Source organism: Dendropsophus ebraccatus, chromosome 10 (assembly GCF_027789765.1).
Source record: "Dendropsophus ebraccatus isolate aDenEbr1 chromosome 10, aDenEbr1.pat, whole genome shotgun sequence".
Taxonomy (NCBI): Eukaryota; Metazoa; Chordata; class Amphibia; order Anura; family Hylidae; genus Dendropsophus; species Dendropsophus ebraccatus.
Window position 1 is genome coordinate 23351729 of NC_091463.1, and position 20038 is coordinate 23371766.

At 42.4% G+C, this 20038-nt stretch overlaps 1 protein-coding gene across 1 annotated transcript; it reads right to left on the reverse strand.

The window, feature by feature from the left end:
* Positions 1-1808: 1808 nt before the first annotated feature.
* Positions 1809-20037, reverse strand: AIFM1 (apoptosis inducing factor mitochondria associated 1). Its single transcript, XM_069986128.1, has 18 exons — positions 19909-20037; positions 18993-19129; positions 17854-17932; positions 16570-16596; positions 16436-16468; positions 16205-16332; positions 14862-14992; positions 14672-14762; positions 13783-13867; positions 12150-12226; positions 11954-12062; positions 11756-11863; positions 9767-9855; positions 8004-8144; positions 4863-5005; positions 4103-4227; positions 2770-2969; positions 1809-2192 (listed from the first exon to the last, which is right to left on the reverse strand). The coding sequence occupies exons 1-18, from the start codon at positions 19991-19993 to the stop codon at positions 2121-2123; spliced, it is 1860 nt and encodes a 619-aa protein (XP_069842229.1). The 5' UTR covers positions 19994-20037; the 3' UTR covers positions 1809-2120.
* Between the last annotated feature and the right edge of the window lies 1 nt (position 20038).

Below are 20038 nucleotides of genomic sequence, written 5' to 3' on the forward strand. Positions count from 1 at the left end.
TGCTCTCACCCGCTTGCTGCCTTCGCGCGTAATGGCCGTCGCTCTGGTTTGCTTCGGGGGTTCCCGGTTTCTGCTTGTCCCGCTTAGCCATTCAGTTGCTGTGGCGGGGCACCACAGATTGGCTGAGCGGGACGAGCAGACGCCGAGAACCCCCAAAGCAAGCCAGAGCAGGGAGGAGGTGATGTATGCTCCGACCGCTGGGGGTTAACTTACATACACGCAGCGGAATATCAATCCCGCTGCGAGTATGTATTCTCATAGAGATGCACTGACACTGGATCCGCTTCAGATTTAGCTCCGAATCCGTAATGATATAAACAGGCACCCGTAATAATATAAACTTCTCTCTCTCTACCCAACCATTGCTTAAACGTTCAACAAACCTCTTACTTAGAGGCATATTGTTTGTTTTAATTTATGGGGGATCTGGGTTTTTAGACCCCGCCAATCACTGGATGAAAGGGGAAATGGTGTTTGGAAAGCCAACACCACTCACTATGGATTCCGTGAAAGTTCACTTTTTTTGAGTACTCAGCTTTTTTATGGGACCCAAACAAAAATGAATGGGAACACTGCTCAGCCGAGCCCTTTGTTCTAGCGATTGGTGGGGGTCTTAGCACCCAGCTCTGTATCTAATATATGAGATGAACTGCAAAATACAATGTATTGTGTAATGATTATAAATACATTCACTATATTTAGTTATAATTTTTTGATTTACTTCCTATGAATCATCATATAATCAAGTATTTAGGCAACTGAAATTAAAACTAAACGTTCATCTGTAGGTCAGGAGGACCCCGGCCACGAAGCAGAAGCATCATCCTTCTTTTTAGACTTGTACAGCAGGAAGTAGAAAAGGGTCATTGTGCAACTATAATCTAAGAAATCTTGTGTGAGGTCTTACTCAAAACTTGTGAAATTAAACTGTGCTGCTAAGTAAAAGTTATATAAATAATATAGAAACCCCACTGTGACAAAATAAAAACTATACATAAAAACAATATGAGTATGTTAAATGTGGTTTGTAACAGACATTCCCAGTAAATCTATTACAGAAAACAGCAGGCTGACGTTCTCAATTAGCTATATAGCAACATGTAAGGCGTTACACACCAGCTAAAAGAATGGACAAAGGGAGAGAAACCTTGGAGGGCAGCTCCCACAGGGTGGAGGGAGAGAGAGAAAGCAAAGGACACAAAAAGCAGTTTGCAGGGTGGTGGAGCAATTTCATTAAACCACAATGTACCAAAAACCGGTGGTTTCAAATAATCTCGGGGTATTTTAGTCGCCTACCTGAGGCAATTGAGTGATTTTGAACTGTACTTACTATTGTGTAGTACTAACTGTTTTCCCATCTTCCTTTTTTTTTTTTTTTTTTTTTTGTATCCTTTCTTCAGCCAATTTTTCTACCCAGTTCTCCCCCTTGATTCTTCTAGTAACTGTTCTTTGTAAGTACGGAGAGAGTTATTGCCATTCACTCGGCATACTTATACTGGTTCAGTTTGTTGTGAGGGTACCCAGTGTGGCGTTAACACTGACTGAGAATGGGAAATCTGTTGAACAGCACCACTCCAGTCCTCAGGTTGTGTGTTGTATTACAACTCAGCTCCATTCAATTCAATGGAACTGAGCTGCAATACCACCTAAAAACTAAGGACATGGGTGGTGCTGTTCTAGAAGTAACCAGATGAGGTTATCAAAGGTTACAGATAAATGTTTTAATGGTAAGTCCTCAGAAAAGGCTAAACAAGTAAGATACCCTACAATTTTACTCTTGCTAAAGAAACTGGACACCATCCTGCTGATATTTTCCAAAACATTTATTACAAATGATCAAGATTTTATACAGTCCTCAACAAGAACGTTTCCAAATTTCTTAACTTAAGCCACAGACGTTGAACCTTACAGAACATGTACACCTACAGTATGTGCCGCTTTATTCTTGTATTGCACCTGAGCAGATTTACTCCTTCCAAGGTCACAATGGCTTATCTCGATTTTCTACAGACGTCAGGACCGATTCCGATGACACGACCGGATTGAAATTTAAGTCCAAAGAGCCAATTATTTCCATTAAGTGCTTTTCATTATTTATAAATTAACATTCATTGAACCATTTACTCATCATGGATGTTAAAGAGCTTGGCCACCTCACTCAGGTCTGCGTGCTCCTCTCCGTCCTTTATTATCTGTGGAGTAAATCAGACAGATAAGAAGTCAATGATAGATGGTCGACGATCTAGTGGTGTATGTGTATAGGTCTAATCTTGACCCTGTTTTAGTGATTAGTGCCAGTCCAATCAGCATGTTATCACCCTTTTCAGCTGCTGAATGTCCTGCAGGAAGTAATGTATTATTTTCAGTCTGACACAGTGCTCTCTGCTACCATCTCTGTCTGAGACAGGAACTGTCCAGAGCAGGAGAGGTTTTTTATGGGGATTTGCTACTGCTCTGGACAGTTCCTGTCTCGGACAGATGTGGCAGCAGAGAGCACTGTGTCAGACTGGAAAGAGAGTACACCACTTCCTGCAGGAAATAAAGCAGCTGATAAGTGCTGAAAGACTTAAGATTTTTGAATAGCAGTAAATTACAAATCTACATAACTTTCTGAAACCAGCTGATGTGAAGGAAAAAGCTTTCTCTAGAGTACCCCTTTAGAGGGGTATTCCCAGGAACCCACAGGGCCAGACTGCTGACACACCTAAAGATCATGAGAAATATTGTAATCTTACTATCTTTTTCATAACCTATAAATAAATGTCTTACCTTGCGTGCGATCGGCATGCGGTTGAAGATGTTCCACAGCACAATTCCTACCACCACATTATCTCGAAGGTAGAACACTACTCCCTTCCCATAGGACTCTCCCTGTTGTGCTGGAGCGGGCGCTGATGGTGTAACATCCGGGCTGTCACTGGCTGGTTGTATCTCACCATGATCAGTAGTCTCAGAGCGGATCCCTGTACCTAGTTTGTTAACGGAAAAAACAACACACACAAAGTGACCAACTCCAATCATGTGATCAAATTTTTACATAAATATACACAGGATATATTTGCCATGATTTTAGACTTCAGAGATTTGCAGTATTGCTCTGAATATACATGAGAATATGAAATATATATTTTATTTTTTTCTTTCTTATGAAGTCCTTTTCTCTTTATACTGCACTGTAGCTCTCTTTCTAATGTCTATAGTTATATGAATGGAGGAGACAGGAAGCTGAACCACTAGTATCCAGCTTCCTGATGCAGGCAGTGGAACCTAGAAGTGGTCACATGATAAACCACTGGGATGACATGTGAAAGTAGGTGGTGCTTAGGGATAAGTTAGAGGGTGGAGCAGTTCATGATAAAGGTAGCATAAGGAGCAGACTGTGTGAGAGTGGAGACCTTGAGGAGGATTCTGTGAGAGTCTGTGTAGCCAAAGGAGTTTTGGAGAGCATTTTGTGTAAGTGAAGGGAGATATTGAGCAATCTGTGTAACAGGGAGGAATCAGGAGCAATCTGTAAAAAACTGGGGTATTGGAAGCAATGTGTGACATAGGTAAGGGTATTGGTCTAAATAAGATACTGGGAACAAAGGGGGACATAGGGATCAGTCTATGTAAGGGAAGGGGGCATGGGAATCAATCTGTCTAAGATGAGGGCAGTCTGAGATTTAAAGCGAATGTACCATTAAGTATGTACGGAGGCGGGCCTGCCTTCAGTTGGAGGAAACCCCCGCCCCTCTACGATGCAGCTCCATTAGAATCAATGGAGCTGCATCATAGAGGTGCGGGGCCTGCCCACCTCCAGTGCTTCACTCCCAGCCGCTGCTCATGAATAGAACAGCGCCGTACACAGGAACCGGTCCGTGGTTCAAAAAAAGGACCGCGGCACCAGCTTTCCCGCACCGTCGCTGTTCTATCCATGGGACAGCCTAAAGCGAATGTACCTGGTAGTACATTCGCTTTTAAAAAAGCCATTAATATGCTATTTCCAACTTTTAATGGGAAGTGACTTCCATTGGTTAGCTTTCTTCTTTTTTTTTTTTTTTTTTTTTTACTTGGATTCTATAAAACTATGTTCATTATTTGAACCTTTTTATCTCTTCCTTACCGCTTTCCTCGGCTGCTCTTTTCGGGGTGTCTTTCTCAGTTGCCTTGCCAAACACGCCAACCGTTATAAGTGTACTGTCAACAATGCCAATGGCCTCATAACCAATCTCAGGACCCAGGTCGCTCCTGAAGAGAAATGCATGGTGACAAATATCAAGGCTGGATTTTATTATATAATATATATATATATATATATATATATATATATATATATATATATATATATATATAAAATTATTTTTTTATTTTTTTCAACTCACATAGTGGTGTAGACTACAGTTGAGTGGAACTTACAGTAAAATTCACTGAAACTAAATCTAATCGATTGGTCATCGCCTCATTTAGCCTTGTAAATTTCTTTCCAGACTTCTCTACATAATCAAAACATTTGGAAAATGGGACAACAACTATTACAAGACTAAAGTCATCTTTGGCCGATTTCTTCTCGCAGATTCATTTAACATGAAGGCTCTATTACACAGCCTGATCACACTGTAAATTTTATTTATAGACTAAATCTGCCCCCTGAATACATGTTCCACCAGATCACTGCCTGTAATATGACATAATGGAAGAACGGACGCTAATACTTATCTTGATCACCCGAAAGTCATTAATAAGAAAGCGTAGTAACAAAGATAGTAACAAGAAACGCCGCATCACTGTGGTTTCCCGCTGCCGGCTTTAGCTCTACGTTCTCCACTTATCTTCTCATGAACACACTTTCCTTAGCCTCAGATATGTTACACATGAAATATTACCAGAACATTGACTGGTGCCAGTAAGGTTTAGCTGCTCCCGTCATGTTTTCTCCCGCAAGACGTCCACTAACTACAGCGTGATCGTGGTGCTCCACTCTCCTCCGGCCGAGCTTTATGTCATAAAAGCAGGCGGCATCCCCTGCCTAATGAAAAGCAAAGAGACAACTAAACACGAGGGGGAGATTTATTAAGCATAGTGTGAAGTGAAACTGGCCCAGTTGCCCCTAGCAACCAATCAGATTCCACCTTTCATTTTCCGAAGGGTCTGTGAGGAATAAAAAGTGGAATCTGATTGGTTGCTAGGGGCAACTGAGCCAGATTCACTTGATAAATCTCCCCCAAGATGTGTAAATCATACCTAGAAACATCAATGTATATAAATCAGTAGTAGTAACTAGAGATGAGCAAACCTTGGGTGAGCCTGAGCGCTGCCCAGAGAAGTTGGTTTTCAAAGAGTTTTCTTAGAAGTTTTTTATATAAGTACGCATACAAATAGCCTAACATAGGCGTAACAACAAGGCCTAACATAAGGCCAACAACAGGCAGAAGCCATAACAGTGTCAACAAGAATAATCACATCATGCCCCGTAATAGACATAATCTAACAGTCTCATTAAGGTCTAACGGTACCCCAGAACCAAAATAAAGGGAGGAAGACTCTTCCACCCTTGGCAGACACAATAATATGGATCCAACACAGAACATGTATCGAGCATCCACACACACACACACACACCGACAAACACAAGACGAGAGACACAAGAAAAAGGGAGAGGCAAAAGGGACGCGGAAGACCCTCACGACTTCCTCCACCTAAATAAACCTGCTTCCAGTAGATGTGGGATCTAAATAGGACATCCAGGGCTGCCAAACCTTGGGGAATAGTTCTTCTTTATTATTAAGAATAGCATGGAGTCGGTCATTAACCATTATCCAGTGTAGTTTAGATTTAACCAAGTCTATTGGCACCGTCGCCTTTTTCCTTGAAGTGGCAATGGCTATTTTGGCAGCCAAAAATAGGAAGGAGGCAAACCTTGAGAGGTTATCGGCAGACCTGGAATCTTCACATTTAGCAAAGCATAGGTGGGTGACATTCGTACATTACATTAGGTCAATGAGTATAACATGTTAAAAATCCTATTACAGAACCGTTTAACTTTCAAACAAGTCCACCATGTATGATACATCATTCCTTCTGCTCTGCAATGCCTGAAACAATAAGAGGGCTATTCCGGCACCACCTTAGCTACACGTGCGGGAACCAGGTACCATCTTAGGAGGATTTTATAATTGGGTTCTACTAGGGCTGCATTTGTAGATATTTTAGCTGTATGAAAAGCTATATCTTGCCATTCATGAGTGGAACAGATACCGATAGATCACGTTCCCATTGCATCATGTAGCTCAGTTTGCCCAGTGGAGATATTATGCCCAGAGAAGTTGGATGCAGCCCTAGGATACAGTCTATGGTTGTATCCATGTTTTCCAGGACATTGTACTGTTCCTCAGTTACTCCTCTTGAAAATTTCAATGGATGAATAAGCTACCAAATTGGAAACTGCCCATTCAAGACTGACAGTGCCCGCACAATGGTTGTAACACCCAACTGGTCACACATTTCCAGGAGGAACAACCGAGGAAAAGCTAACCCAGGATTGCTATTTCATTTAGAGAACCTAGACATTTAGAATTGGTCTCACTGTGTACATAGACTTCTAAACAGTTCACACTCAGGCAAGTAAGATTACGACAATGGAGTGCTGCATGTCAGCACAGTATGCACTTATTTAATATTGGCAAAGATTGCAGAAAAACATCAGGTGGTGTCCAACAAAAGCAAGAAAAGGAAAGGTGGCTGTGTAATGGTGCTGGAATGTTCTGCTGTTTTGTAGCTCCTGATAAAACTGGCCTTAATGGCAGGATAAACCTATATTGTTAAAGCCATTGTAGCTATTAGGAAAAGGCTGTAAATCCGACAATCCCCTAATGCCTATAAAATTGAGAATTTATATAACCAAGTCCTGTTTATACTGTATCCGTTCTTTTACATGCATAGTTATGTTAGATAACCCTTTAGAGTGGTGACAGGTGACTTTACGACTCTCTATAACTGAACCCCTAAGAGTCCCCTCCATGGTGCACAGCTATTCCATATTCCCTCCAATTCAGGGGATGGGAACAAAGCCGGTAGTACTCACATCTTGTCAACTTGTCAATCACAGGATGACACAGTACCTACTCCTCTCTGCTATACCATGACATAGTGCTGGTGAGAGTGCCCTGGACTGAACAGGCTGGCACTGTGCTGGGGGTGATTAGTACACTACTATAGATGGCATAAGGGGCGAGAAGGCATTACTGATATTTGTAAGATACTATGTGAACAGAAAATAAATGGCAAGAAAGGGGTTACACTAAGCACTGAGTGGTGTCTGTGGTGCGACTCCCTACTTACCACTTTGGTGCCCGAGGACTTACCCGCTTAGAGGGATAAGTCTCTGCCTTCTCCCGTAGTGGATTTATTGACAGATATGTAATACTGTGTAATTGGGCCTTTATATTGATGTAGTTCTGTATGTATAGTAAAGCTTGTGTAAATGGAAAAATGCAACTGACTTGTTTACAACGCCTTTTATGCCGTAAAGCAACTCAATTTACTGTGTACATATTGTTATTTGTATGCCTTCTAACATTTTAATAAAACCAAGTTAAAAGCATCACAGAGTTATCACTGCATAAAGTCAGACAGGTCATTAAGGCCCAAACTATCTGCAGCACCAAGAGGTTAATTCCGTCACGTCTTGTCTGTCTGATTCGAGTAGCCTGAAAATATTACGTTTATGTAGAACTGCAGTTTAGCACATAGGAGGAGGGTGAGATGTTTAATAACAGAATAACACAAAGGTTATGGGCTATAAATAACAAGAAAACTTATTGTCGTGTATACATGTTCTATATGTTTCAACATATTGGAACAATTAGAGGAAGACATTACAATAGACTATGAAAGAAAATTCATCATATCTGTAGACTAACAAAAAAAAACCATCATCCGTGAGGCCGCACAATGGTAAAACCCCATCTTAGCGTTACATAAACACTACATGCTATTCAGAGATATAAAAAGAACGTGACACTCACCACCCACACGTTGTTGCGCGCCTGTAGCTCTGCGTTAACCCTATACCCTCCAAAATCCCGATCTAGCTCCAAACCAGCTGATTTTGCCAATTCTGTGTTTGGTTCCAAACCAACAGCTGCCACAATGTGATCTGTTTCAACCTACAAAAAATAAAACGTGAAAGTGAAGGTACATGAATATAGTACATTAACATTCTGAAATGTACGTTCACATACTATATGGTTTTGTACTATTAGACCTGCTGGGAGTACTGGTGATTCTGCCACCTTTTCATGTATTTTAAAGTCTGAAATACTATTCGTGCGGTCACACAGAGGATCCCCAATGTACCTCTATTAAAGCCAGTGTAGGCCATCAGAGCCCTGCATTTACATCACTGTAGGCTGCACATCCCTGTTTATATAGGCAGATGTGTGCTCTGCCAATGATGGGTTTTAGGGCTTCTTCGATGGTTGATCACACACAGGGCAAATGAATTTTGCACCATGTTTATTAACCTGCTCACAACCATGTACCACACATGTAAAACCTGTGGTCTTGCCTTTAAGGGTACCTGTCAAGAAGTACGCTGACCTGATTGGTGTGAAATCCATTCAGCTGCCAGAAGTTTGGCTATCCACCGACAACGCCAGGTTGGTACCGTACCCAGCCCCCATTCTGATGCAAAAGGGCATGTGCACAGTACTGACCTGGTGTGGTCATGTCTATGGATACCTGAACTTCCAGGAGCTGAATGGATTTCATGCTGATTGGGTCAGTGTACTTCATGACAGGTACGCTTTAAACCCATGCCATTTTAAAGACAATCTGGCAGGAGAAGGTCAGACACTTGTCAGTAAGAGACATCTGGGGACCCAGAGGAGAAGACTGGTTACAAAGACTGTTACTCTCTTTTACAATGAACATAGTAGAAATATCACCCAGTGGCGAACACTTTAACACTATACTTTCTACAAACAACAAAAAAAACCGTAATACTTTTAGAGTCAAGTTGCACATTTCGAAGAAAAAATAATTTTTTGTACATACTGAAACAAAAAAAACAAAAGAAAAACAAAAAAACAAAAACAAAAAACTTTTCTATTAAAAATTGTATAATTTTTTTTTTTTTATAGCCCAAGAAAATAAAATCAGGCTTTTAAACACTGTGGCAAACATTTATGAAGGCTGGGCCACTGGTGTACATCAGGGAGAGGGCACAGATTTGGCCCTTCTCCCTGGTATATGCCAGCTGTATACCCTGTTCACCTGATGGGCAGGCAGCGAGGAGGCATAATTCATGGTAGAAATCTACCATTAATTAGGCCCCACCCCAACCGCCTACCAGATTCACTAAGAAGTGCACGCCTCTTAGTGAATCCAGCGGGACAATTGGGGACGGAGCCTAACATACGACCAGCGCACGAGTATGCCAGTCTTCATAAATGTCTCCCTGCATGTACGTGATCGCTAGAAAGCACCCAGTCATTTAGGACTGAAAGGGAATATCTGGGAAGCAGAAAATGTTTCTGTTCCGCCCCCCGGTGCCCCATTTCCCCCCACTGGCAGTCTCTGAAGTATACCTTTCAGGGCAGGTGACAGTGTTGTTTCATCTGCACACAATGCTCACCACATGCACCTGCCCCAAAAGGTATACTTCACAGATGGCCAGAGGGAGAAAGTGGTACACAGAGGAGCTGAACAGGTAGGACCTTTCCTGCTCCCCAGATAATCCTTTTAAGTAGAAGAATATGTTTTCTATATCAAAATCAAAGGCCATTACCCGTCTTCCATCCTTTAAAGTAATATGAAGCTTCCCTTTTTCGTAGGTGACAGACTTGACAACAGCATCAGTTATTACATTTACACCCTCTAGATAGGAGACAAAAAAGAAATATGGAGGTTTGTGGAGGTTTTAGAGGGGTTTGTCCAGGATAATTTGACACTTATGGATCCTGCTGGAGCTGCGGGGGACACGTCAGTATATACTATACAGACATGGAAATGGCTGGTCAGCATAGACAGTAAAGGGTCTATGCTCCCCAGAGGGAGCGGGACGTCACCGGAGGATTCCAAAACACTGACCGCAGCGGAGAACGGACGGCGAGATCCGGCAGCTGCGGGGGGAGCGGGACAGATAAGTATAAATTATTGACATGTCTCCTGCAGAAGGATCCACATGTATCAAATTAGCCAGAAACATCCCAAAATATCTTAATGCCACGATGATGTAAAGATTATGATCAAAACATTCTTTTAATTTCAAGTAAAATTTGACATTCTCTCAGTTCATCATGTGTTACCATGTAATCATAGCTATGTAAATACAAAGTATAAGATGTGTGCCTAATCCGCACTGTGTGCACTCAGTCCTGCACAAAGTCGCTTCCACTTGGACTTTATAACCTGGTGGTGATTACTATAACAAAGGTGAATAATTCAATATGAAAGTAATATATAGTGGCCATCACTATTAGTGTGAAACTTCTCATTTGTATCTGATTGTTTTTATAGTGAAATGATATGCAAATGATCTACTAGTATAAATTGGTGAAGGGTGCACTATCCAACTATGCTTGAGAAAGGGGGTGGACCCCGAAATGTAGCGGCACGTTTAGTCGTCATTATCCAACATTCTGCTGAGAGTGAGAGTCTCAAAGAAGGAATGGAGCCTGACAGCATGTTGGCGTAACCATCTTTATCTCCCGATTCCTGAGCACTGTGTTGACGTTTTTTGTTATATTTTTATTTTGTAAGAAAATTTTTGTAATGCATAAGAAAAACTAACAAAGAAAAGATTGAATGAAGAATACATTGTGTCCTGATTATTTACTATTGAGATTATAGCTTTGTAATCTTGGAACTAAGCCCTCTCCCTGGCTGACATTCTGAAACTTACACTGCGCACCCATGTACCATCCGCCATGGCTACTGGTCAATCTCATGATTGGTCTGATTCTCTGAAGCGCCATCTTTATGTAACTTCCTCTGCTAATACTAGATGCTAATAAATACTAATATTTCTGTCATCCCTAATGGATGCAGTGATTCCTTTATAGTCCCCGCCTGCCTATTCGGATGGTGGATGCAGAATTATAGTGACACCATATCACAGCAGGCACTGTCACTCTATAAAGCTTTTGACATGTTCCAATGACATGTGGAAAAGTTTGATCAGTCTGGATGACCGACATTGATTATCTGATCGCTGCAGGACGGTCTGAATTATAGGTCAATAAACACTGTATTCCACTTGAACAGCACTGGCTGTGATACAAAAAATTACAATGGGGTGCACGCCTCATTAAACCACTCCATCAGAGCACAATATAAAAAAATAGCTCAAAAGACAGCACCTCAAGTGAAAACACGTGATTCTTTTATCTACATCTTACTCCGCCAAAATGTTGCGGAGTAAAATGTGAACAAAGGAATCCCGTTGAGGTGCTGTTTTCTGGGCTACTTTTTTGTATTCTGCATCAGACAGGTGGTAAAGCGCTTAGCCAAGTGCTTCTCCTGGCTCTATGTAATGATCAACGAGAGTTCCACCCGGGTTTAACTAAACAAATGTTTTAAATATTGCAACATTTCAACCTATATTGAGGGTGTTTATCGGGCATGCTTAATAAAGATCCTCATCTAGGTTGAAACGTTGCATTATTCTGCATATGCCATGGAGTACTGAAGGTCACATTATTCCCAGTGATACATATGTCTCCCCTTTTGTATCACTAGGTGTACATGCATTCTATCAGATTCAGTAGAAACTCACCTCTCTTAACTTTTTCAGTAGTCCAATTACTTAGATATCCTGGGAGAACCTTGCCCATGTTCCCACTTTCAGGGAACATCTGGATCACCTCAAGATTTGTCCTCTGTGCTGTAAATATATTACATATTAAGCATCTGTAAAATCTTCTATCACTTCTGACAATTCGCCAAAAAGCACAAAATCTTCTTTCTAACTCACCTCTCTTTCCCAGGGCACAAGCCAATTCACTTCCCAGGAAGCCGCCCCCTATAATTGTAATGGAGCCAACCATGGAGGAGAGGCGATCCAGAGAGCGAAAATCAGATACCTACCGGGAGAGACATTTCACAATGTGTCAGAGTCTGGTAGGATAGATGCATTACATGCTAGTGTATAAGTACATTGAACCGCATACCCGTCTGAATAACGTGGTCCTCTGCTTCACCTCCTCACTAGCCCGTTCTATAGCAGATAGATTACGAGGTGTTCCTCCTGGAAGAATGAAAGACAGACAATATATTGGAGGTGGCCCTATGGTTGTTTCCATTTTTCCAGGACTCCCTAGGGCCAGATACAACGCTCATCAAATGCAGCACATTCAGGTTTGGACCCAAGCCTGCTCCAAGTTCCTTCAACTCTACTCTCCATGTATTATTGATCTTTAATCACAGTCACTTATCTCCCTTGATCATTTCTCTACCCAACCGTAAAATCCATATACTGTCTGTATGTATGTATGTGTAGAGATTATATATATACATATATATATATTTTTTTTGTTAATTGTGTGCAGTGTATCTTTAGCAGTTACATAGCAGTTAGAGCATGATGCATCTACTGGATCTGCTGAATTTAGTCACATCACCCAAATTTTTTTGCTTTTATCATTTTATTAAACTTTTAAAGCGACTCTGTACCCACAATCTGACCTCCCCCCCAAAAAACACTTGTACCTTCGGATAGCTGCTTTTAATCCAAGATCTGTCCTGGGGTCCGTTCGGCAGCCCTGTGTCAAACTGGCGTGGCCTACTGTGTGTGTGCTAAAGCCTTGCACCGCCTCTCCATCCCTCCTCCCCACCCTCTCCATCATTAGAAATGCCCTGGGCAGTATTTTTCCTATTCATCACTCGTGTGAACATACATGTGCCGTGTTTACACAGGTGACGAATAGGAAAAATCCTGCCCAGGGCATTCCTAATGATGAGGAGGGTGGGGAGGAGGGACGGTGCAATGTTTGATCACACACACACAGACACTCTAGGCCACCCCAATTTGACACAGGGCTGCAAGTTTAAAATTTATTTTTTAGGACAATAACTATCACCTGCAGAATAGACCCCAGGACAGATCTTGGATTAAAAGCAGCTATCCGAAGGTACAAGCAGTTGGGGGGGGGTCAGGTTGTGGGTACAAAGCCACTTTAAAGCAATATATACTTTCTATGTGTGGAGTAGAAACCAAGAGTAAAGTTTTTTTCTGTATACAGCAGTTTTCCTTTTTATCTTGGTTCTATTTCTCGTAGAGTCTAAGCTCTTTCAAGCAATGCTCTTATTTCTCGTTTCAGTTGATAAAACTATTGTATATAGCAAAAAAAGCATATATGTTGCAATCAGTTTTTTTATACTGTACACGAAAGGGATATGGATTCTTCAGCAGAATCAGTTTTACCATCCTTTATTGCGGGGATAGGGAACCGTGACTCTCCATCTGTTGAAAAACTACAACTCCCATCATGCCTGGACAGCCAAAGCTTTAGCTATCAATCATCCTGTGGAGAACCCTGACAGGCAAAGTGCGGTGACTAGATATGGACCGCCTTTGCCTGTCACCTACCGGAGAATAAAACTCTTTTTTCCCAATATAAAGCCCCTGCTGCAGCTGCGGCTGCTGCAGGAGCTTTATACAGCGATCCTGGGAACCATAACAGCCCAATTGGGCTGATCGGTTCCCTTGAAACTAACTTACTACTTAGCCCACACTGGCACCTTCCCTTGTAAGTGAATATGCACTAAAACACAAAAGTGACAGATGAACACCATGAACATTACCTGTGGCGATCAAGCACTTCTCATAGGAGATATGGGTCCCATCATCCAGTCTCACCTTATTCTCTCGTACATCTAAATGTATAACCTAAACAAGAAAACATCTCAGCTGTCAGAAATCAGGGCAGCTCATCTCTATTATCATTCATGTCAGGGTGGATAGTAAGGCTATGATGGTATCCAACCCCCCTCCCCCCCCACAAAAAAAAGTCTCTCCTATACTATCACTACTTAATCAAGGATATTTTGACTTCTGTCAGCCTCTAGGAACATCTATATATTAGCAGCTCAAATTTCTGACATGAAGTAAAACTAAACAAGAAACTGCTTACTGTGTAAGGTGTATGGGGGCGTCCCGACTTCTCCGACAGATACAGTCAGGGGAGAAGACGATTGGGCATGTTGGATTTTTACTGCCCCATCTATTGCCTGGCTTACCTGCTCACTTCTCATTCACAACACATGAACTTTTGTGTGTAAGGAGGAATCAGAAGAAATAGCTGTCAGACACACAAATGTATGGCTGATGGTGACTGAATAGGTATGGTCAGCTCTAGGACTAGTGTAGATTAAGTTTACTTTAACATTTAGTTCCCTTTCAGTGTGGCATCTGACTAACAATAAATAAGTAATCCATCTATCTATTGGTACCTCTAAATATTAATGGGGTTATCCAGTGCTAAAAAAACATGGCCACTTTTCCCCCTCTCGTCTCCAGTTCAGGAATGGTTTGCAATTAATCTTTATTTACTTCAATGGAACTGAGTTTGAAACCCCCCCCCCCCCCCCAAATCTGGAGACAAGAGAGGAGAAAAGTGGAAAAGTGACCATGTTTTTGTAGCGCTGGATAACTCCTTTAATGGTTTTCCTTTCTAAAAGCTATAGACCTTACCTTCTTCCCAGTAAGAACCGAAACACCTCCATGCTCTGTAGACATCAGTTCCTCTGGGGCCACATAGAAAGAGGGTGGCTGGAAAAAGATGCTGTGCAGAGGAAGGAGGTTATACAGCGATCATATAGCGCTCTACAACCGTCTATACCTGCACTGTATACACATGTGCCAGATAATATAGTCTCCTTACCTCCTTTCTTTGCCATTCCACTGTTTAAAGCGCAGGGTTTCTGTAACATTAGGATCATCTGAGAACCAGAGTTCTTTGGAAAGAGGTGGTCGCATATAAGGAAGGTCCGACTCATCCGACACAATCAGGACCTGGAGTGGCGATTACATAGATCAATACTGTACATATGTATTGCATTAATTCCTATGAGCAATCAGTGCATTGCTCTTAGGAGTTCTTTAGCAGGGTCTACAATTAAGTGTGTCATTGCAAAGTACAATTGGCATTGTTAAAAATAAGGGTTCCTATGGGTCTGTAGGTGAAAAATGCAAGTGCTATGGCCGTTTAAACACGAGGAGGAAAACAATAAAGTGCAAAAACAAAAATTGGCTCAGTTCTTAAGGAGTTAAAAAATAAACAAATAAAAAAAAAACACATGTTAAAGGGAACCATTCACCCCGTGGCCCCAGGCAGAAACTGACATACAGTGACATAAAGGTCGATATACTTACCACATCGCTCCCGGTCCCGTCCCGGATCCCGTTGTTGACACGGAGAAATCGCTGAATCTTCTTCTTGCGCCCATTATGGTAATGAGCCGAGATGAGTCCAACGCCCATAGGAAACGACGGACGAGTCCAACTTATTCATGAGGTCCTCTTCTCGACGACGCCCATACACGCCTCCTGGAACTTGATTGACGTCTTCAGTCTACTGACGAATTCCCGTGCAGGCGCCGTTGCGATGGTCTCGTCACCTCTTCTGCGCCTGCGCGGTAAACAGAATACGTGCTCGAGACAATCCGCGCACGCGCAGGGATCCGGCGAGAAGAAAGAAGACGAGGAGGAAGAAGACCCGGCGTCAATCAAGTGTCGGAGGCGGGGAGAAGCCTGGACTTCGGGCCCGGCGGCGCTCATTACCATAATGGGCGCGAGAAGAAGAATCAGAGATTTCTCCGTGTCAACAACGGGATCCGGGACGGGACCGGGAGCGATGTGGTAAGTATATCGACCTTTATGTCACTGTATGTCAGTTTCTGCCTGGGGCCACGGGGTGAATGGTTCCCTTTAAAAGTTTTGATCAGTTGGCATCAGACCCCCACTCACTGCTAGAATAAGGGCTTCTCTTTCTGCACAACACAAGATGGTCCCATAGAATTAGATTAGGATTCCCTCTTGGTCACCTGCACAAAGCTGGAGAGACAACGCACTTCTTACAGCTCATTCTAGCAATTACTTGAGGTCTTAACATTCAGACCCTAACTGATCAAAACTGTTGACATGTCAAAAGTTTTAGTTTTTTTCAAGAGACTCAGGCAAATATCCAAACATAACACACTTGCTGAAAAGTCTGAGCACACTCACCTTTGCACCTGGATCTCTTGCACGTATGGATCGTGCAGCAGCAAATGAAGCGGTACCTCCACCAATGAGGAGAAATGGTACATGGGATGGCAGAGCAGCGGGAGGTGGAACTTTCTCTGTTTGCTTTTCTGATAATAAATAAAAAAAGGTTGTTAATCATACAAATGTAATACAGGCAAATAGTAAAATGCAACACCCAGGACAGATAAATGCCATAGCCCTATGTCTTACCTTCCTTTTCAACAGCAGCTTCTTTGGATTCCGCTATTGGAGCAAAAGGAAATAATTAATAAGGTGTCAAAAAATATAAACATGAAAAAAAAAATTATATATAATGTGTATATATACCCATACACACTGCTTACCTGTGCTACTAGGACTCTCCTGTTTCTCTGCAGTAACAAAAAAATTAAGTCAATAAAATGATATAGAGGGAAATAAACTACACAGCGACACAACCACACATCTTAGGCTGCGTTCACACTACGTATATTTCAGTCAGTATTGCAACCAAAACCAGGAGTGGATTAAAAACACAGAAAGGATCTGTCCACACAATAGTGAAATTGAGTGGATGGCCGCCATATAACAGTAAATAACGGCCATTATTTCAATATAACAGCCGTTGTTCTAAAATAACAGCAAATATTTGCCATTAAATGCCGGCCATCCAATCAATTACACCATTGTGTGAACAGAGCCTTTCTGTGTTTTCAATCCACTCCTGGTTTTGGTTTCAATACTGACTGAAATATACGTATTGTGAACGCAGCCTAAAGATGTATTGCCATATTCAATATGTATTGTACAACAATAGGATGTTCTACAAGCCCCCAAAAGGCGGGTGGTCTCGGAATCTTGCATGACTGAGAAAACTCCTTTTTGATCATGAAGTGTCAAAGAGGCGGGATCTTTATCTTTAATGCGCTGCTTTCCACACAATAGCCACGCTGGCACCATGTAGCAGATATGACTGATAGCTCTTGCAGTTTTTTAACTTGCCATTAAGGCTGTCAACCATAGCTGAGAGGCAGGCAGCTCAGAGAACAGTAGATCCCGCCCCTTTGTCATTTCTGGCTGACGGGACATTAAAAAGCAGGTATGGATGCCTTTGCCTTCCTGATGACTATTTCGAGCTGTCAGCAGTTTTGCTTATACCTATGTACCTATTGTTTCAGAAGATTTTTAAATCCTGTGGTTTTGTTGGATTAACCCTTCATAGTTGTGGCAACGTGATGTTAGTGCTACCACTGCTGTTACTGAGCCCCTGAGAGTCCCCCATGCTGCTCAAGGGCCCAGACCAGAACTAGAATTTGCCAGTAGTTCACAGTTACTTCCTTTTCCCTACTTACCCGTCCAGGCTCTCACCTGCACACAGCAGTAACAAAACCCCACCCCAACTTCTTGTGATCTGTCCTGGTTTCATCATTACTAGAGACAGATGCAGCCTAACAACAGGAAGCGGACAGCAGACTGCATGGAAGCGAGACACCTAGGGGCCAAGACATTAGAACGTGCTCACTGGGGTAATTAGCCATTTTATGGTAAATAAAGTGATTTACAAATATGTACAAATTGACACAGGAAGTGGTTTATAACAACAGCTTCCATTCAAATATAAAACTAATTTGTAGGTTAAACATACAAACCTATGTTCTCTTTAATGGTCTGGATAGTCAAAATCCTTTCCTTATATCGTGTTTTATCTCTGCTTAACGTTCTGTACAACTAGAAAAGACAGAAATTCTTTAGATAAAACTACACAGAACTTTTTAACAAACAGAAAAGGTTCTAAACTCAGTTTTCTTTTTTTTAGAGTTAGAGGCGTATACCCGTCATTTCACATTTATTTACTGTATATTGAATAGAACATGTACTATTGATTAGGGCTCTGTGCCCCCCGAGGGAGATTGGCGCCCCGGCCCATTTGTTTTGAATGGAGCCGCAGGTCTGAGCCTGACCCACAACTCTATTTATTCTCTATGGAGCCACCGGACAGAACTAAGCACAGCACTGTACTCTTTCCAACGGCTCCTTAGAGAATAAATGGAGCTGCGAGTCAGACGCTAGCCAGCGTATCCATTAAAAAAAAAAAAGTCAGGGGGTTGATCTAGAAATCCCCAGGGGGCACAAAGGTTCAGACCCCCCAATAATCTCACCGCTTTAATTATGATACTCTTCGTATAGATTGTAAAAAATAGTGTTCATCATTGATTGTATGAAGAATTTTGACATTGACTTATATAGTATAGTGCCCCACGGTGGTCAAAGTATATAGCAGTGTTTATGTCCCTACTGAGCTGAATGCTGGTGGTCACACACATGCTCAGTCATCCAAGTCCTCTATTCACTGCAGAACAGCCAACAATATGGTATAGCTTTCTGCACGTCAGATGGAGCAGAATCTCTGTAGAAGCATGGCCTCTCTGCTATACGTGGTTCTTTTTGTCTATTCCTGAGCACCAGCCCAACATGAAGCACCCCCCTCTGTGACGCAGCTCCATTTATTCTAATGGAGCCGCATTACAGAGGGGAGTTCGTCACACTGGGGGCAGGCCGGCCCGTCTCCAGAGCTTCATGCCGGACCAGTGCTCGGTAATAGACCAGCACCGTGTGCGGAAACCAGGCTGTGGTTCAAAAAACGACCACAGCAACGGCATCCCTGCACCATCGCCGGTCCTTTTATGTAAAAAACAAAAAAGTGGTGTACCTAGCGGTACATTTACTTTAATAAAACCTATTGCCTTATGATGTGATTGCGCAAATCATCCACCTAGCTTATACTTACATATATTCCACCTCCTAGTGCAGTGAATCCAACCAATATCCCATAGGCGGCGCCACCGGGGGACGGGACATTAGGGGCGCCACTGGCGTTTCTCAATGCTTGGTTATAGGGTGAGGTAAAGCGCTGTAACAAACAGTCTGTAATGAGAGGTGACAGGTTAGAAAGACAGACAGAGAGCGGAATTCTCTCAGTTACTAAATAAGCAGATGCCAAGGATGTTCTGTAGGTTTAAGAAGCTGCTTAAAGTGTTTCTGTTATTTATAGTCATGTCTGATATGTTATTAAACATGTCAAAAGTTACTGATCACACCCAAGATACAGCAGGGGGAAGTGCACAGCAGTTCTCTTCACTTTTTTTTTTTTTTTTTTTAAAAAGACAGTGACCATTTAAAGGATTTTTTTTTCCTACAAAGAACACTTGTCACTCATACATACAATAGGTGACAAGTGTCTGACTGATGGGGGTCTGACCAATGGGATCTTCCCAATGATTATAAGAACCCCACTTCTAGGTCGCTGCAGTATTGCTGGATGGAAAGTGCCCCACTATCTTACTGTACATGGATACCTGAGTTTCAGGTGTCCGGATCTCCATACTGGTGGCTATCCCACCAGTCAGACCCCCTTCTATCATACATTGATCCCATATCCTGCCATAGCTGTGGGTCTACAGTTTGTGACAATGCCCCTTTAAGGGCCTGACTGCTCAGTGATCTATAGGTAGCTATATCCAGCACTGTGTTCTGTTATTCCTCAGGTGATGTTACTCACTGATCTCCTATATAACACTGCTCTCTTATAATTCACTTGCAGCAGCTGGCAGCCCTTGAAGGACACATAGGGCACCATAGCCTGCTGACCAGTTACCAGTTATACAATGCATATGGAGGCCGTGCCCATGCCCTCCGCCACTCACTGCTGCCGGACTGTAACTTCTGCCTCGCCTGTGCCCCGCCATGAGCCGCTCTCAGCCCTAGGGCAACCGCTCTGGACAGCGCCATGACAGGTCCTGACTGGCGGTGACGTCACGGCGCCGCTCTATGTGT